Source organism: Carcharhinus amblyrhynchos, chromosome 4 (assembly GCF_965287045.1).
Source record: "Carcharhinus amblyrhynchos chromosome 4, sCarAmb.v2.hapA, whole genome shotgun sequence".
In the NCBI taxonomy this organism is placed as follows: domain Eukaryota; kingdom Metazoa; phylum Chordata; class Chondrichthyes; order Carcharhiniformes; family Carcharhinidae; genus Carcharhinus; species Carcharhinus amblyrhynchos.
Window position 1 is genome coordinate 59436085 of NC_137327.1, and position 16920 is coordinate 59453004.

The window sequence follows — 16920 nt, forward strand, 5'->3', positions numbered from 1 at the left end:
TTCACTTATCCACTTACGTTGAACAAGCTTATAGTATTTTTGTAATCTGCCCACTGAGGTTGAGGAGAGTTGCATGGCAAAACACGAAGTGCAGTTCTCTGTTGACTCCCTGGACCTTTCTAACGTTCAGCTAGATGCTGAGCAATAAAGGGCAGCCTCTGGATGCTAGGGACTGCTGTATTCACTTGTGGGAATGTTTAGTAACTGAGCAATCAAAACTACCGCAAAGACTAAAGATACAACAGCTAGCTATCATAACTGTCCTAAAGCTGAGTTCCTTGTGGGACATTGGTTGGCGTAAAGTTCCTTCGTCTAGCACAAGTCTAAATCACAGTTTTCAAAGGTAGCATGTCTGGTTGTGGCCAGAGATGTCACACATCAAAAATGTTGCAATTGGACTTCACCCCTTCAAGACCAGTCTATTGACCATCAACAATGACTGATTCAAATAATCCCCCTTCCTGCACTGTTGGAATCCATGGCCTTTCTCTGTTTCTTCCCGAATGAGGCCACCATTCCTGTACCAGCGTACTGTTCTTCTGATAACCTATCTGAATTAACTTATCAATCTTTCATGTTACAGTCCCTACTTGATTAAATCCAATTACTTCAGCTTGTACAAGCAAAGGCCTCTTCAGTAAAACTGGATACCTGTGTGCTAGTGTAAACTTGAGAAATGTAGAAATGGAGGGGGGCAGTGACACTTGGATAGTTGGGAGTGAGTCTGAGAGGTGTAGGAGAGGATGTGACACTTGGCGGTTTGGGGAGGAAGGTGTGATACTGAGAGGTGTGGGGAGGGAGGGTTTAACATTGGGAGATGCAAGCAAGGAAGGTGTGACTTTGGGAGGTGCTGGGAGATGCAGGCATGGAGGGTGTGACACTGGGAGGTGTAGGGAGAGGGGAGGGTGTGACACTGGGAGCTGTAGGGAGAGGGGAGGGTGTGACACTGGGAGCTGTAGTATTTCTGGTCTCAATTCCTGGAACCTACTGTATGTTTTCTTATCTCAGACAAGGTTGAATTTGGGTAGAAGCCACTGTTGGTCTTAGTTACCCTGAACTAGGTGACTGGGTAATGGGGGAAAAGTTCAATGAGTTTGCAAATGCTTATGGATAGTTTGCACTCATTAACTGCACTAACGTGAAGAACAACCAGTTTGAATAGAGACCTGGGAACGTACTGTATATCTCCAATTGCATATTGATGCCTTCAGGAGATGAAGTTAGAAATTTACAGTTAAAATACGCATGGTTAAAATGTACACGATTTCTTCTGTTAGTGTTCATTTACTGTGTATACATTTACCCTGCAGGATTCTGGTTTGTATCTGAAGGAACTCATTGAGCCAGTTTTGACCTGTTTCAACGATGCTGATAGTCGATTGCGTTACTATGCCTGCGAGGCCCTCTACAACATTGTGAAGGTGGCTAGGGGCTCAGTCCTTCCTCACTTCAATGTACTGTTCAACGGTCTCAGCAAGGTAATTGAAGTTATTGGTGAGCCAGAACAGCCAACACTTAGATGTAGTTATTTTGAGAGGTCACATGACACCAGGTTACAGTCCAATGGGTTTACTTGAAATCACAGATTTTTGGAGCACTGCTCCTTTGTCAAGTGAAGTCACCTGAAAGGGGAAAGATGGGTTCATTCAGCTGACGGAGTAGCAGCACTCCAAAAGCGCAGGACTATAACCTGGTGTTGTGTGACCTCTCATCTTGCCTACCCCAGTCCAACACTAGCATCTCTACATCATCGATATTTTATAAATACTGAAAACATGACAAAACCATTCATAGTCTTGGTACCTTATAAACCTATGTACAGGGAGTGTGGTGGCAGGAATCAAGACTGGATTAATGTTGTGGGGGTAAGTGTTTGTTACAGTGGAAAATTGGATTGGTTTGTTTTGAGCCTTTTTGTAAGCTGAATGTGTCTGCACTTTGCACCTGACTAGTTTATACTGATCACCATCAGGTGGAGGAGAAAGTGATCATAACACAACAAAACACACATTTCAGCCTGCTTTTCTTCTGTCCAACCTCTCCATCGCAATGAACAACAGTGTCTTTTGTTTCCTTTGTTTGTGAACTGAGTGAGAGATGAGTGGTGGAGACTGGCTAGATCACACTTCACAAAGGATTCAATTCTTTGGGCACAGCAACCTCTTTTGCTGCACCTGCCCTCCCCCTCCCCCTCCTCTCACAGAGCTCTTTATGTACACCAATTCACCAGAAATCTTTCCCTGTAACCTCTTCAATACTCTCTTCATTAAATATTTATCCTCTTCCATCTTGAAAGCTTTCATGAATTATATCTCCACCACTATTTCATGCAGGACATTTTCTACCAGTCTACTGTGGTTTTTTTTAAAAAAGCTCCCATTATTCCCTTTGAATTAGTTATGGACTTAGGGTTGCCAAATTCTGCTGGAGATATTCTCGGATTCATTGGTTTAAATGACGTCTCAGAAAGCCGATGGTGTGGCATGACTGAGTTCTAGGTTTATGAGTTGGCTGCGTGAACAGAGATGCATAAATATAAATCCTGTCTCACTTCCTGTTATGGCTGTCGAATAGTTGTGGTGTGGTGTGCAAGATACTGGAAACGGCAGCCACAAGAAAATCTCAATCTCAAGCCATATATAATAAAGTCCTTTGCCAAGCCTTGATCGCATTGTCAACACGTCTGCTTTTGATAAAGTTACAGCTGTGAATTGACACAGGCAGAGACATTCCAAATTGGAATCTTGACACTCCAATGGAACTGGGGTCAGAATACCAAGTAACCATTCAATGTTCCATTCCAAACCAGGCTACCACTGCTGCCTCTGACGAAATTTTAAAATCTCTAGCAACAATTTACTACATGCAGGAATGAGATGCAACAGTTTAATTTTTTTCCTGCTGGGAGGTCTTATTGGCAATTATAATGTCAGCAAAAGAATATTTATGCACCCACTTTGAGCTATGTCTTTCTGCGGCAAATTTAATGAGTGATTAATGTGCACATCCAGAATGTTCTTAAAATTAACAGGGAAGTTGAGTGTGAGGTTGTGCAAGGCCAACAACAGAATGGAGCAAATTTCCTAGCAAGTTCTAATGATGAGCAACTTTTGGCTGAACTAGCTAGCTAATTTGTGCATTAGTAACAGCATGCAGTGTGAACTTGGCATTATTTTGCCAGCAAGGTTTAAAACAACATCTTTTATTCATTGTAGCCTGAAAATTACTGTTGGCATACTTTCAGGGAAGGCAGTGGTGTAATTGTAATGTCACTGGACTGGTGATCCAGAGACTTAGACTAATGCATGGGTTCAAATCCCGCCATAAAGTTAGATTTAAATTCTGTTAATTAAAAGCAATAAAGACCTTAGAAATGATAGAAATCATAACATCTACTAATCTACATCCTCACTGGTCTGGGCAACATGTGATTCCAGAGTCACAGCAATGGGGCAGCACGGTGGCACAGTGGTTAGCACTGCTACCTCAGAGCCAGGGATCCGGGTTCAGTTCTTGGCTTGGGTCACTGTCTGTGCGGAGTCTGCATGGATTTTTTCTGGGTGCTCTGGTTTCCTCCCACAATCCATAAGAAATGCTGGTTAGGTGCATCGGCCATGCTAAATTCTCCTCAGTGTACCCAAATAGGTGTCAGAGTTTGGCGACTAGGGGATTTTCACTGTAACTTCATTGCAGTGTTAATGTAAGCCTACTTGTGACACCAGTAAATAAACTTAATTCATAAGCGCCATTTGAAATGACCTAGCTGGTTATATCATGACAAAGTCTAAAACAAATGAAACCAGATGGACCAACCTAGGCACCAGAAATGAAGTCAACAGCACAACTAGCCTTGTTGATCCTACAAGATTCTCCCTATTAACATTGCCCAGGTATGTCCTGACAACAAAAAGCAGGACAGATCCAATCCAGCCATTAGTCTGCTCTTGATCATCAGCAAAGTGATGGAAGGTGTCGTCAGCAGTACTATGAGGCAGCACTGCCTCAGCAGCCTTGTTCCAAGCATGCTGAATTGTGAGGTGAGGATGAATGCCCTTAACGTCAAAGCAGCATTTCAGTATGATATTAAGGAGCCCTAACAAAATTGGAGTTGATAAGAATCAGTGGGAAAATTCTCCACAGTTTGGAATCATACCTGGCACAAAAGATGATTGTTGGAGGCCAATCGTCTCAGCTCCTGGATATCACTGCAGGAGTTCCTCAGGGTAGTGTCCTAGGCCCAGCCGAACTGAATTGCTTTATCAATGACAATGGGTGGGATTTCACCACTGTCAAGGCTCATAAAATCCCACCTGAGGCTAATGGAGAATTCCATTCTGCGAACCTCATCTGACTCGATTTTGATAAAATTCCGGCCCATCTCTCCATCATAAGATCAGAAGTGGGGATGTCCATTGATGATTACACAATGTTCAGTACCATTCATGGCTCCTGAGATGCTGAAGTAGTTCATGCCCACATGCAGCAAGATCTGCACAACATTTGGGTTTGGGCTGATAAGTAGCAAGGAACATTCATGCCACACAAGTGCCAGGTATTGACCGTCTCCGATAATAGAGAAGCTACTCATTTCCCCATGTTATTCAATGTCATTGCTATCACTGAATCCCCCTTTATCAACATCCTGGGGGTTACCAGAGACCAAAAACTAAACGGGACCTGCCATTTAAATACTGTGGCTATGAGAACAGGTCAGAGACTGAAAAGTCTGTGGTGAGTAACTCATCTCCTGACTCCCCAGTGCTTGTCCACCATCTACCAGGCACAAGTCAGGGGTGTAATGGAATATTCTCCACTTGCCAGGATGAGTGCAGTTCCGACAACACTCCACGAGCACAACACCATCCAGGATAAAGCAGCTGCTTGATGATGCTTGTGAACTAAACGGGCCCAACTCTTTCAATGGTTTAGTTTTAAAATTCCCTGGCATTTTTTAACCGCTGAGTGATTGATGCCGATGTCAGTAGATTCTCAGCTATTCTGGAAGATTTGGTATGGCTCTAGTTGTTGTTTTGCCAATCAAATTTGAACACCTCTCTATCAGATTTTTCATTAGCTTTTTTTATTGCAGTGAAGAAAGCTATCCTAACAAAAACCTCTCTCCCTGAAGTATATAGGGTCATCCTTACACCATAGTCACTTAATTTCTGAAACTTTCCACTGTGTCACAGAAGGAAAATGGTACCTTTTAACTATTTGCTGAGTAATAATGTATCTCTGTTTTACACAGTTGGCTGCAGATCCAGATCCTAATGTTAAAAGTGGCTCTGAATTATTGGACCGGTTGTTAAAGGTAAACATCTGAGTTCACTGCTGATGATATCTGGCGTGTTTAGGTTTTGAATTATTGGACTGTGATTGAGCATTTTCCAGAATGTGGGAAGAGGTGGATGGTCGCTGAACAAGAATTTGACTTGTCTTTTACGCTTTAAAATGGATTCTCCCCTATCTTTGCCTGAGAGTTATAGTACTTTGACAGTCATCTTGCTTGAGATTGAATAGTTACCATTACCAACTGGTAGACTTCTGGTTGTGTGAATTCGTACAATATAAAGGAATGGCATCCATCGTGAAAGCCATGTGGATGCATTGAGATAAATGCAAGGAAATCAGTCAGAGTGATTAAATTGTTGCTTTTTCAATGCATCTATTAAATCTTCTCTTTAGACTACCTATTCTAAGGGGGACAATTCAGATTCACTTGTTTCCACAAAAATTCCTTGTTCTTCTTTTTGAAAGAAGAGAATACATGCTTCACTCCAAATCCTAACCCTTCACTGGAGAGTACTTCCAATGCTGCACTCATGAAGAAGTCCAATTGTAACGTGACACAAGCAGAAAAGTGAAGATGTATTTAATTTTCCACCCTTCAAATTCATGAGGGATGAGAGGGGTTACAATCCTCTTAGGGACTGATGAAAAAACTTCTTGAACTTCCAGTTAGTAGACAAAACGATGATAAGATAACAGGCTTCAAAGACCTCTATCAAACAAGCTAAAAGCACTCTATACAAAATGCGATTTTTGTAGGCAGTTTATACTTCAAGCCAGAGAACAAAACTTTTCCCTTTTAATTTTAAAGTGACCGAAAAACCAACTTCATGTTTTTTTACATTGTCCCTTAAGTAGTTGTTTGATTCTTCCGACCCAGTCCAAAGTGATTCTCAACTCCTGAGGACTTACTTCAGTTTCTTTCCTTTTCCAACCTGGTAACTTTTAACCCCAGAACACTCTTAATGACTGTTTTTCCTGGAGATTCTTGCTCTTGCACAAATTGGGCCAATCCTCCAGCTTTGTTTCAAACACTAATGAATTTGGTCATTTTGCTCAGAGCAGGAGTTCCCACCCCCATTCCTGCACAGCATTGTCTTCCGGATCCTGGCAGACTAACTTGTTTATGATTTTCATATATATTTTAGAAACATCTATAAGCCTATATGACAACACCTTCCTCTGCATCCATCATGAGAATCACATGGGCCTTGTATTCAGGTACAAGTGCTGATTAGCTGTTTCTTAAATTCCAATTTTATTCTTTCTTTGAATTAAATTGACAGTTTATGGCGTAACTTTACAATTTGATATTTTTGCATCTTACTGAGGCTTTGGAAACTATCCATCTACTACTGTAAACACAAAGCTGTTGCCATTGTCTCAAGTGTGAATACCTTTACAGCTAAATAATCTGGGCCTTCCTTTAACAGACAAACTTCAGGAGTAGGTTTCATGACCTAACCACTCCTCCACTCTCCCTCACACACAAAAATGTTATTTCTTATACATTTTGAATGCTAGAAAGTGTAGCCCATGGCACTGGATGCCTTTGCTTTCTTGAGCACCATTATGCTGACTGCATCCTTGTTCATGAAGTCAAGCTTACCTGGTCTTCTCTTGAAATCCTAGCATCTTCTAGCAAGAAGGATGACCATTCGAAAGAGCCATCCAGTTAGACCCTCTCCTCTTGCTCTTCATCTCGCCTCTGATTCTTTATCCAATTACTTTAGATCTATGTTGTTTGGTTACCAATTACCAGCAGAAGGTCCTTTTTATTGAATCTAGCAAAGGTTTTGAATGCTTCAATCAAATCTTTCCTTAACCCCTTCTGTTCTAAGGACAATCCAGCTTCTCTCTGTGTTACTGAGGCCCCACGTTTCCTGTACCATTTTAACAAAGGTCCTGTACACTTCTCCAAGGTCTTGACGTAATTGTGTTGATTGACTTATCCTTTCACAGAACCTTGCACAATAGAATTCCTGACCTCTTGCCTTGTCTTATTGTAGTCAATTGACTTTTAAAAAAGCAATCATTACTTCATGATTCACCAAACCATTCTATATGCGCTTCTTTGGCAGTATCCTGGATGGTGGCTTTTGGCTCTTTGTCACCCACATTTCTCAGTTTATAAACCTTTAAATTTGGAACAGCTAGTACTTGGTTGGTTTGAGCTGTATAATATAGGCAAATCATGTGAGAAAATCTTTAGTGTAGTTAGCCAGGCTGTTTGTGTGCACCAATGCTAATGACGGTGTCTGCTTACATGCAGAAGTTATAGAAAGCAAGACCACCATAACTGTGAGCAGTATCAGCCCCAACAAGAAGTGCAGTCTCCTTCCTTCAGTAGCAACTTGACCTTTTGCGTTGCTGCAGTCTATTTGGAAATGGGTGGAGAATTCATTGTCTTGCGAAATGTGGCGAAAAACTGCAGCAGGCGACGGTGCAGAGGGACCTCGGGGTCCTTGTGCATGAGTCGCAAAAACCCAGCTTGCAGGTGCAGCAGGTGGTCAGGAAGGCGAATGGGATGCTGGCCTTCATAGCGAGGGGGATTGAATATAAAAGTAGGGAGGTCTTGCTGCAGCTGTATAGGGCATTGGTGAGGCCGCAGCTGGAGTACTGTGTGCAGTTTTGGGCGCTGCACCTGCGCAAGGATATTTTGGCCCTGGAGGGAGTGCAGAGGAGGTTTACTAGGCTGATACCGGAGTTGAGGGGATTGAGCTATGAGGAGAGGCTGAATAAACTAGGCTTGTACTCGTTAGAGTTTAGAAGAATGAGGGGAGATCTCATTGAGACGTATAAGATGATGAATGGGATGGATAGGGTAGAGGTGGAGAGACTCTTCCCGCTCAAAAAAGACAGTAGGACTAGGGGGCACAGCCTCAAGATAAAGGGGAGGCGGTTTAGAACGGAGTTGAGGAGGAACTTCTTCACTCAAAGGGTGGTGAATCTCTGGAATTCTCTGCCCGTTGAAGTGGTGGAGGCTGCCTCGCTAAATATTTTTAAGAAGCGGGTTGATGGGTTCTTGATAAGAGAGGGGATTAAGGGTTATGGGGAGAGGGCGGGAAAGTGGAACTGAGCCACAACAGATCAGCCATGATCTTATTGAATGGCGGGGCAGGCTCGAAGGGCTAGATGGCCTACTCCTGCTCCTATTTCTTATGTTCTTATGTTATGTTCTTGAACTGAGTTGTAAGCTGATACTTTGCCACTAGCTGTTTTTGTTGTGTATGTGACAATGTCCCTGTGCTCATTGTAACATTTCGGCACCTAAAGTCAGGAAGGAATCCAGCTTTCTCCAGACCAGTTGGAGAATGATTAGAGCCTTTTGATTTGTGCATTCTGATTTCTTGCCATGACAGTTTAAAATGTTAATTTTCTTCGCGGGATTTAATTGCCCCGAAACAAACCCTCAGAAAAACCAGAACCCTCCCTGGCCTGTGGGCAATGGTACCAAGAGTTTCAGTAGTAAACTGCTGGTGCTCCAAAAGGAAGCAATGACTTGTAACGTATCCACTTCTCTGTCAGTTGTGAGATTGCACACTATCGGAGTGAGATTGGAGCTACACATACACAGCTGGAAGAAAATCTATTCTTGAACAAGAGCTATAGAGGTGCAAAAGCAATATTTGAGAATGCTTTGCCCTCAATTCAAATGCCAGTTAAGGTGGATGTGTCCACAGCTGTGTAGCTTCTCCACTGACTTACAGTTTCATTGTTTTCTTGCCATTATTGTTCTGTTGAGACAATTTTTAAGAGGCCAGAGTTGAGAGAATATTTTTAATAAGGGAGTTGACTTTTTCTTTTGGTATGTTGAGAAGTAGTGGTAATTTGCAGGCATATGAAAAAAAGGCTTTCATGACTTGAGCATTTTACAACCGATGCAATAGTTCTTGGACTGTAGTCACCATTGTAGTATAGGAAATCGGCAGTTAATTTGTACAAGTTTTACAAATAATAATGTGATAACAATCCAGTTATCTGTTCTAGTGATGTTGATGGAGGGATTGATAAAGATTGGCCAGGACACTGGGAGAACTCCCCCAGGAGTTATGTCCAATTGAGAGGGCAGATGTGACCTTGCTTTAATGTCTCATCTGATAGTATGTATGAATTATAGACCAAGGCTGCATACAGTAAAAGGTGCTAAGCATTTCAAAATTCCCATCTTTTAATTCCTCCTTGAGCTCACTGAACCAGTTTCAGGCAAGACTCCCATAGAATTTCTTTCACGCGCCATTTTTGATCATTCTGAATTGATAAATGTACTTGGTGATTCCTGTCACTCTTGAGTTGTGAAATTATTTTTCATTGCGTGTGAGCGGTTTAATGCAACTAATAACTATTTAGTCTGTGATGGGTGATTTTAATCCTGGTTTCATTTCTTATCTTACAGGACATTGTCACAGAAAGTTCCAAATTTGACCTTGTGGCCTTTGTTCCTCTCTTGAGAGAGCGAATTTATTCCAACAATCAGTATGCAAGGCAATTCATCATCTCCTGGGTGAGTTCCAACACGTTTGTGGCCTTCGATGAGAGGAATGAGTGTGGTGCTCTAATTGGTAGCAGATTGAATCAATAGCTTGAGAATTTCAAAACTAAAAAGGGACTATGTTCCTGCTCCCACTCCAGCAGCACTGATTTGAGCCTCAGGTTCTGGCTGAGGACTGATCAATATATTGCTTGCAGTCGTGTTGTGCCATATGTCCCCTGACTTGATCCAAACAGAGCAAGTGCTATTCAATGCAACTGGTGTCCTCTCCATCATACCTAGTATTTCTGTCCAGCCACCTCTTGTATTCACATTAGTGACCTGGTCCATACATATTAAGAAAGTTGCTTGTAATCTAATGTTTCCCACCTTAAAATGCAGCAATACATTCAGTTTCTCATTTTTGGATTGAATTCTGAGCTCCCAGACCACACTCTGGGTTCAGGTGGGGTTACCTCTGAACATTGCCAGCTCTCGTACTATTTTCAACCTTGGCTATCTTTGCAGATCCTGGTATTGGAATGTGTTCCTGATATTAACTTGCTAGACTACCTGCCAGAAATCCTGGATGGACTGTTTCAGATCCTTGGAGACAACAGTAGAGAGATCCGTAAAATGTGAGTGTGGATAGCCTGCACATTGTGAGCAAAGTCAGTGACTCATCACGAGCGTTCATTTTCTTAAGCTTTGAATTATCTTGACTTGCATTAAATAGCATTAATGTGGTTGTGCAAGAAATTTAAAAAGAGTGGCATTGAGAAAGCTGACTGCAGAATAGTGAAATTTTACAGGGAACACTCGTGAGCATTGTTGCTCAAGTATGAACTTGCTGCACAATTCCTTCATGTTCCCAAAAATGACGCCATGACCATAGCCCAGCAGGTGTAATTCACTAGCGTGTGGAGATGATGTATTATAAAACGTGAAGAAGCATAAGAACATAAGAAATAGGAGTAGGCCATCTAGCCCTTCGCGCCTGCCCCGCCATTCAATAAGATCATGGCTGATCTCTCGTGGCTCGGTTCCACTTTCCCGCCCTCTCCCCATAACCCTTAATCCCCTTGCCTATCAAAAACCTATCAACCCACGTCTTAAATATATTTAGCGAGGCAGCCTCCACCACTTCAACGGGCAGAGAATTCCAGACATTCACCACCCTTTGAGTGAAGAAGTTCCTCCTTAACTCCATTCTAAACCGCCCCCCCTTTATCTTGAGGCTGTGCCCTCTAGTCCTACTGTCCTTTCTGAGTGGGGAGAGCCTCTCCACCTCTATCCTATCTCTCCCATTCATCATCTTATATGTCTCAATGAGATCTCCCCTCATTCTTCTAAACTCTAACAAGCACAAGCCTAGTTTATTCAGCCTCTCCTCATAGTTCAACCCCCTCAATGCTGGTATCAGCCTAGTATATAAAAGTAGGGAGGTCTTGCTGCAGCTGTATAGGGCATTGGTGAGGCCGCAGCTGGAGTACTGTGTGCAGTTTTGGGCGCCGCACCTGCGCAAGGATATTTTGGCCCTGGGGGGAGTGCAGAGGAGGTTTACTAGGCTGATACCGGAGTTGAGGGGATTGAGCTATGAGGAGAGGCTGAATAAACTAGGCTTGTACTCGTTAGAGTTTAGAAGAATGAGGGGAGATCTCATTGAGACGTATAAGATGATGAATGGGATGGATAGGATAGAGGTGGAGAGACTCTTCCCGCTCAAAAAAGACAGTAGGACTAGGGGGCACAGCCTCAAGATAAAGGGGGGGCGGTTTAGAACGGAGTTGAGGAGGAACTTCTTCACTCAAAGGGTGGTGAATCTCTGGAATTCTCTGCCCGTTGAAGTGGTGGAGGCTGCCTCGCTAAATATTTTCAAGAAGCGGGTTGATGGGTTCTTGATAAGAGAGGGGATTAAGGGTTATGGGGAGAGGGCGGGAAAGTGGAACTGAGCAGCGACAGATCAGCCATGATCTTATTGAATGGCGGGGCAGGCTCGAAGGGCTAGATGGCCTACTCCTGCTCTTATTTCTTATGTTCTTATGTAAACCTCCTCTGCACTCCCTCCAAGGCCAAAATATCCTTGCGTAAGTGCGGCGACCAAAACTGCACATAGTACTCCAGCTGCGGCCTCACCAGTGCCCTGTACAGTTGCAGCAAGACCTCCCTACTTTTATATTCAATCCCCTTTGCTATGAAGGCCAGCATCCCATTTGCCTTGCTGACTACCTGCTGCACCTGCAGGCTGGGTTTTTGCGACTCATACACAAGGACCCCGAGGTCCCTCTGCACCGTTGCATGCTGCAGTTTTTCACCATGTAAATAATAGTCCTTCCTACCATTATTCCTACCAAAGTGGACAACTTCACACTTGCCAACATTAAATTCCATTTGCCAGTTCCTGGCCTATTCGCCTAGCCTATCTAGATCCTTCTGCAGACTGTCCACACCCTCTGCACAATTTGCCGTTCCACCAATCTTGGTGTCATCAGCAAATTTTGACACCATGCACTCGGTTCCCTCCTCCAGATCATCTACATAAATGGTAAATAGCTGAGGCCCCAGCACCGACCCCTGGGGCACTCCACTAGTCACCAACCGCCAATCCGAATAGCACCCATTGACCCCCACTCTCTGCCTCCTATTTGACAGCCAATTCCCTATCCACGCTAACACCCTACCCCCAACTCCATGCCCCCTGACCTTCTGTAATAACCTCTTGTGCGGCACCTTATCAAACGCCTTCTGAAAATCAAGAAACACCACATCCACCGGCCCTCCTCTATCCACTGCCCTAGACGCATCCTCATAGAACTCCAATAAATTCGTCAGACACGACTTCCCCTTAACAAAACCGTGCTGCGTCTGCTCTATCAAACAATTCTCCTCAAGATGCCTCGCTATTTTCTCCTTGATCACGGATTCTAACATTTTACCTACAACAGACGTTAAACTAACCGGCCTATAATTCCCTGCCTTTTGCCTGCCACCCTTTTTGAACAACGGCGTAACATTAGCCATTTTCCAATCTTCCGGCACTTCCCCGGAATCCAGCGACGTTTGGAAAATAATCATCAAGGCATCCACTATCACCTCCGCCATTTCTTTCAGAACCCTTGGATGCATTCCATCCGGTCCTGGGGATTTGTCCACAATCAGTCCCTCCAGTCGGTCAAGCACTGCCTCTCTAGTAACAATAATGTCATTCAGGCCCTCCAGTCCTACCATCTTTCCATCGCTAACACCCAGCAAATTATTCACGTCCTCCTCCGTGAAGACCGAAACAAAAAAGTTATTCAAGGCCTCAGCCATTTCCCCATCCCCTACCACTAAGTCCCCCCTCTCATCCTCTAAGGGTCCAACGTTCACCCTAGTCAGCCTCTTTTTATATATTTAGAAAAACTCTGACTATCCTTTTTTATATTAAGCGCTAGCCCAGCTTCATAGTTTATCCTACCCTTCTTTATCAACTTCAGGTTGGTTCTTGGGGGAAGAAACAATATTAATCTCTATTTATGTGCAAAGATTGAATTTTTAATTGTAAAAATAGCCATCTTAATTTATTTATTATTCTCACTGATGGATTTTTTTGCTCCTGATGAATTATTATTTTATCCCTTTATGTAGCTGACTGCATCAGCTATTTCAGCACAGGCTGCTGATTGAACTTTGCGCTTTCCTGATCTGTCCAGATTTCATTTTCTGCCTTAAGCAGCCACTCCATTGTTAGGACTACAGGGTGATTTGATCATTCTGTATTTGCCCTTTTCTTGCTGCAGCTTAATCAATAGTTTCTACCTGGATAACATTCTTACCTCCTTCTAGGTGTGAGACAGTCCTTGTTGAGTTTCTAAAGGAGATCAAGAAAAACCCTTCAAGTGTCAAATTTGCTGAAATGGCCAACATCCTAGTCATCCATTGCCAGGCCTCTGGTGAGTCCTCTTTCTCCACCCTGGTCTTCCCTGCTCTGCTTTCTTTTACTTCCTCCTTCCTCTTTCTCACTCGCTCCTCCACCCTTCTCTTCCTTCCTGTTTCTCATTCTGTACACCCCTCCCTGTCACTTCTCATTTCTCTTCCTCCCCCCATTTCGTCAATTCTCAGAATTGGCATTCACTTTGACCAGGAAAATACACATTCCCAGTCTTAAACTTTGCACACCAGTTTTCGGTTGTTGAGTCAGAGTGCTGTATGAGTGGTGGTCACGCTGTCTTTTCCATTGTTTCCTGCTTTCTATAGATGATTTGATTCAACTAACTGCAATGACGTGGATGAGGGAGTTCATCCAGTTAGCTGGCCGTGTGATGCTACCCTATTCTTCAGGAATCCTGACAGCTGTCCTACCCTGCCTGTCCTATGATGACAGGAAGAAGAGTATCCTTCTCAATCAAGCATAGAGTACACAGATTGCCCAGTGCATATGTCTGGTTACACCCTTAGAGTAAAGGAACAGACTGCAGTATTTACTATGTTGCCTCTTCAAGAAGTTCCTACACAATACTTTTATTTTAACCTCTCTTTTTGATTTGATCTGATCTGCATTTGAGGTATTCTTCACACAATACTGAAATCTGGTGTTGCTTCTTCCACCACTTAGCAATTCTCATTGTAAGCACCCAAATTTATATATTGTCGTCACATTGTCATTCTTGTTTAAAAGCAGTTTCTTCTATCTCACTTACAGTCACATAGTCACCTTTCCCTCCTACCCCTGCTAACAAGCTAAGAATTGTGGGCTTTTTGCCCCATTAATGCTCTCCCTGTCCATCCATCTTCCCAATTTGGAAGGCTGACTGCACTGTGTGCACACTTGGTCCTGCTGTGGCATGTGGTGTCAAGAATGGGGCAAAGGTGGTATCAGGCACAGACTAATGCTCCTCCCTATGCTGTCGCTGCACTTGACCCTGACGTTGTTTGATGCCATTCTGGAGGTTGGCCATTTGCTGAGTGGAGGAGAGGGAAGCTGCAAGGAACTCTTTCCAGTCTTGGAACATTAGTGGCATGGCTATTGCCAAAATTCCTGCAGCACCATCTTGGCCAGAAAGTTAACTGGAAATGTTTCTCTTGGCCCTGTGCTGTCTCGTGAATTGCAGTTGCTCACTGTTATATCATCTGCTGTATATTTCTGTCCTGCTTTGTTTAGTTTTTGGTGTGCTGGCTCCTTAATTCAAAGTCCAGGTATTAAGGAAGTAGCAAATGTATGTAACCAGACCCTGATGAAGCTGATCATGCCTGAAGATGACGGTGACAATATCCGACAGATAACACTACAGCAACTGGACGGTGCTGCTGACGAGTCCTTCTCCAGCCGCAAGAACTCCTCCGACCGTAAGTGATTGCTGCTTATTGACAATATGTTGAATAGAAACTGGTTCATGTTGAAATGTGAGTTTGACTGGACTTGCATCTAAGATGTAAAATTTCAACACTTGCTCCTCTTGATTGATGAGTGGGTTAATTGTGCTTTCTCTAATGCTGTGGCAAACATCTCCCTGTATGTACCTAGACCAGTGACAGGCAACCTTGGCTGGTGAGTGAGCCGCATGAGTGTCCCTCCTTCATCTCAGTGGACAGCAAGGTTGAAATCGAGCTTGTTCACTAATCATGACCCCATGGTTATGATTAAACACATTTAATGCACCCCGAATATGTCACAGGATTATAAAAAATGCTTAACGATTTATGTATTGATCGAACTGTCATCAACTTCAAATGTTAAAATCAAAAGAAATGATTACACTTTGGACACAGGGAGTGCATGGCTCTCACAGTCAATGCTGTGAGCAATCAGCACACATCTCACTTCACTCATCCTCGCTTTACTTGTGTGTCACTTCAGTTATTCTGATAGGAAAAAGCTACAGGGACAGGAATCAATGGAATCTGGTGACCCTGCATGTGGGCAACGGCCAATAAAATGTCTCGTGGGCCGCAATCAGAACCCTGATGGGTCACATATAGCCACTGGGACGTAGGTTGCCCGCCACTGTCCTGGACAATGAATGAATTACAAGCTGCTGTGGGGTATGTCATAGTGGGGAGAGAGACTGATCACCACATGTATGTGCTTTCCAGCAGAGGGTGACTGATAAACAGGTGGGCGGGAATATGCATTTCATCTCGGCCTCTGGCTCAGTGATAATACATCCTCAAAATCAAATTTCCCTTTGTAATTCACTTGAAGCTGCTTTTGCCACCCTGTTACGCAGCATAACTCACTGCGTCAAACAATTCTCATTTTCCCCCTGGCTTTTTGACAAAATTATTTGAAATAATAATTACTGAAACCCAAAGCTAACTAGCATAATATACATGTCAGGTACTGTGTCCTCATTAATGTGTGTTTCACAGTTGTGTATTCTGTGAAATATGGAATCTCTATACCTGCTGCAGGTCTAAAGGTCCACTTAATGCACAGCAATACTCACAGCTGATATTGCTGCGTTATTAATGGTCCAAGTGAAAGTTTTGGAGATTGTAAATATCATCTCTCCATCAAAGCACCACAGAATAGAAACCCAGCCCAAAGCAGAGGAACAGAAACTACCGCATGGCTCCTTTACCAATGTTAAAACAAGATGCAACTTTACTAATTGTTGCAAGGACTCCACCTGTCCTCCAATGCTGCATAGTCCCAGCATTTACAGTTTCTATTTCGCAAGTTCATTCCAGATCTAAACAACCTGCTGTGTAAAATTTCTGCTCATCTCCTCTGCTTTTATTGCCAATTATCTTAAATCTGTATCGTCTGGTTATTGTTCCTCCACCTGTGGAAACAGTTTCTCCATATCCACTCCATTAAAAAACTCCTCAATTTTGAGTAGGACTACTAAATTCCCCCATTATCTTGTCTGATCTATGAACAACCATCCCAATTCTCCATTCCTGCCACACAGTGGAAGCCCCTCGTTGGGCAACACTGGGACACCCAGTGATGTATTACAAATTGCAGTCATTAATATTGGCCAATACATCCCTTCCTTCAAACAGAAAGAAAGGACACAAAGAACTGAGGAAGTGGTTTGTTAATGTTATTTTTGCTGGTGATGATTAAGGGAAGATTGGTGGCAGCATGATGGCACAGTGGTTAGCACTGCTGTCTGAGTGCCAGGGACCCAGGTTCAATTCCGGCCCTAGGTCACTGTCTGTGTGGAATTTGTATG

The 16920-nt window shown here is 43.3% G+C and overlaps 1 protein-coding gene across 1 annotated transcript in view; it reads left to right on the forward strand.

The window, feature by feature from the left end:
* vac14 (vac14 homolog (S. cerevisiae)) overlaps positions 1-16920 on the forward strand; it is a 347166-nt gene that overhangs the window by 27607 nt on the left and 302639 nt on the right. Inside the window, exons 4-10 of the mRNA XM_080187225.1 lie at positions 1311-1478; positions 5249-5311; positions 9686-9793; positions 10289-10398; positions 13586-13692; positions 13997-14131; positions 14936-15085. Of these exons, the coding sequence (XP_080043351.1) occupies positions 1311-1478; positions 5249-5311; positions 9686-9793; positions 10289-10398; positions 13586-13692; positions 13997-14131; positions 14936-15085 (841 nt within the window). The remainder of the gene's footprint in view (positions 1-1310; positions 1479-5248; positions 5312-9685; positions 9794-10288; positions 10399-13585; positions 13693-13996; positions 14132-14935; positions 15086-16920) is intronic.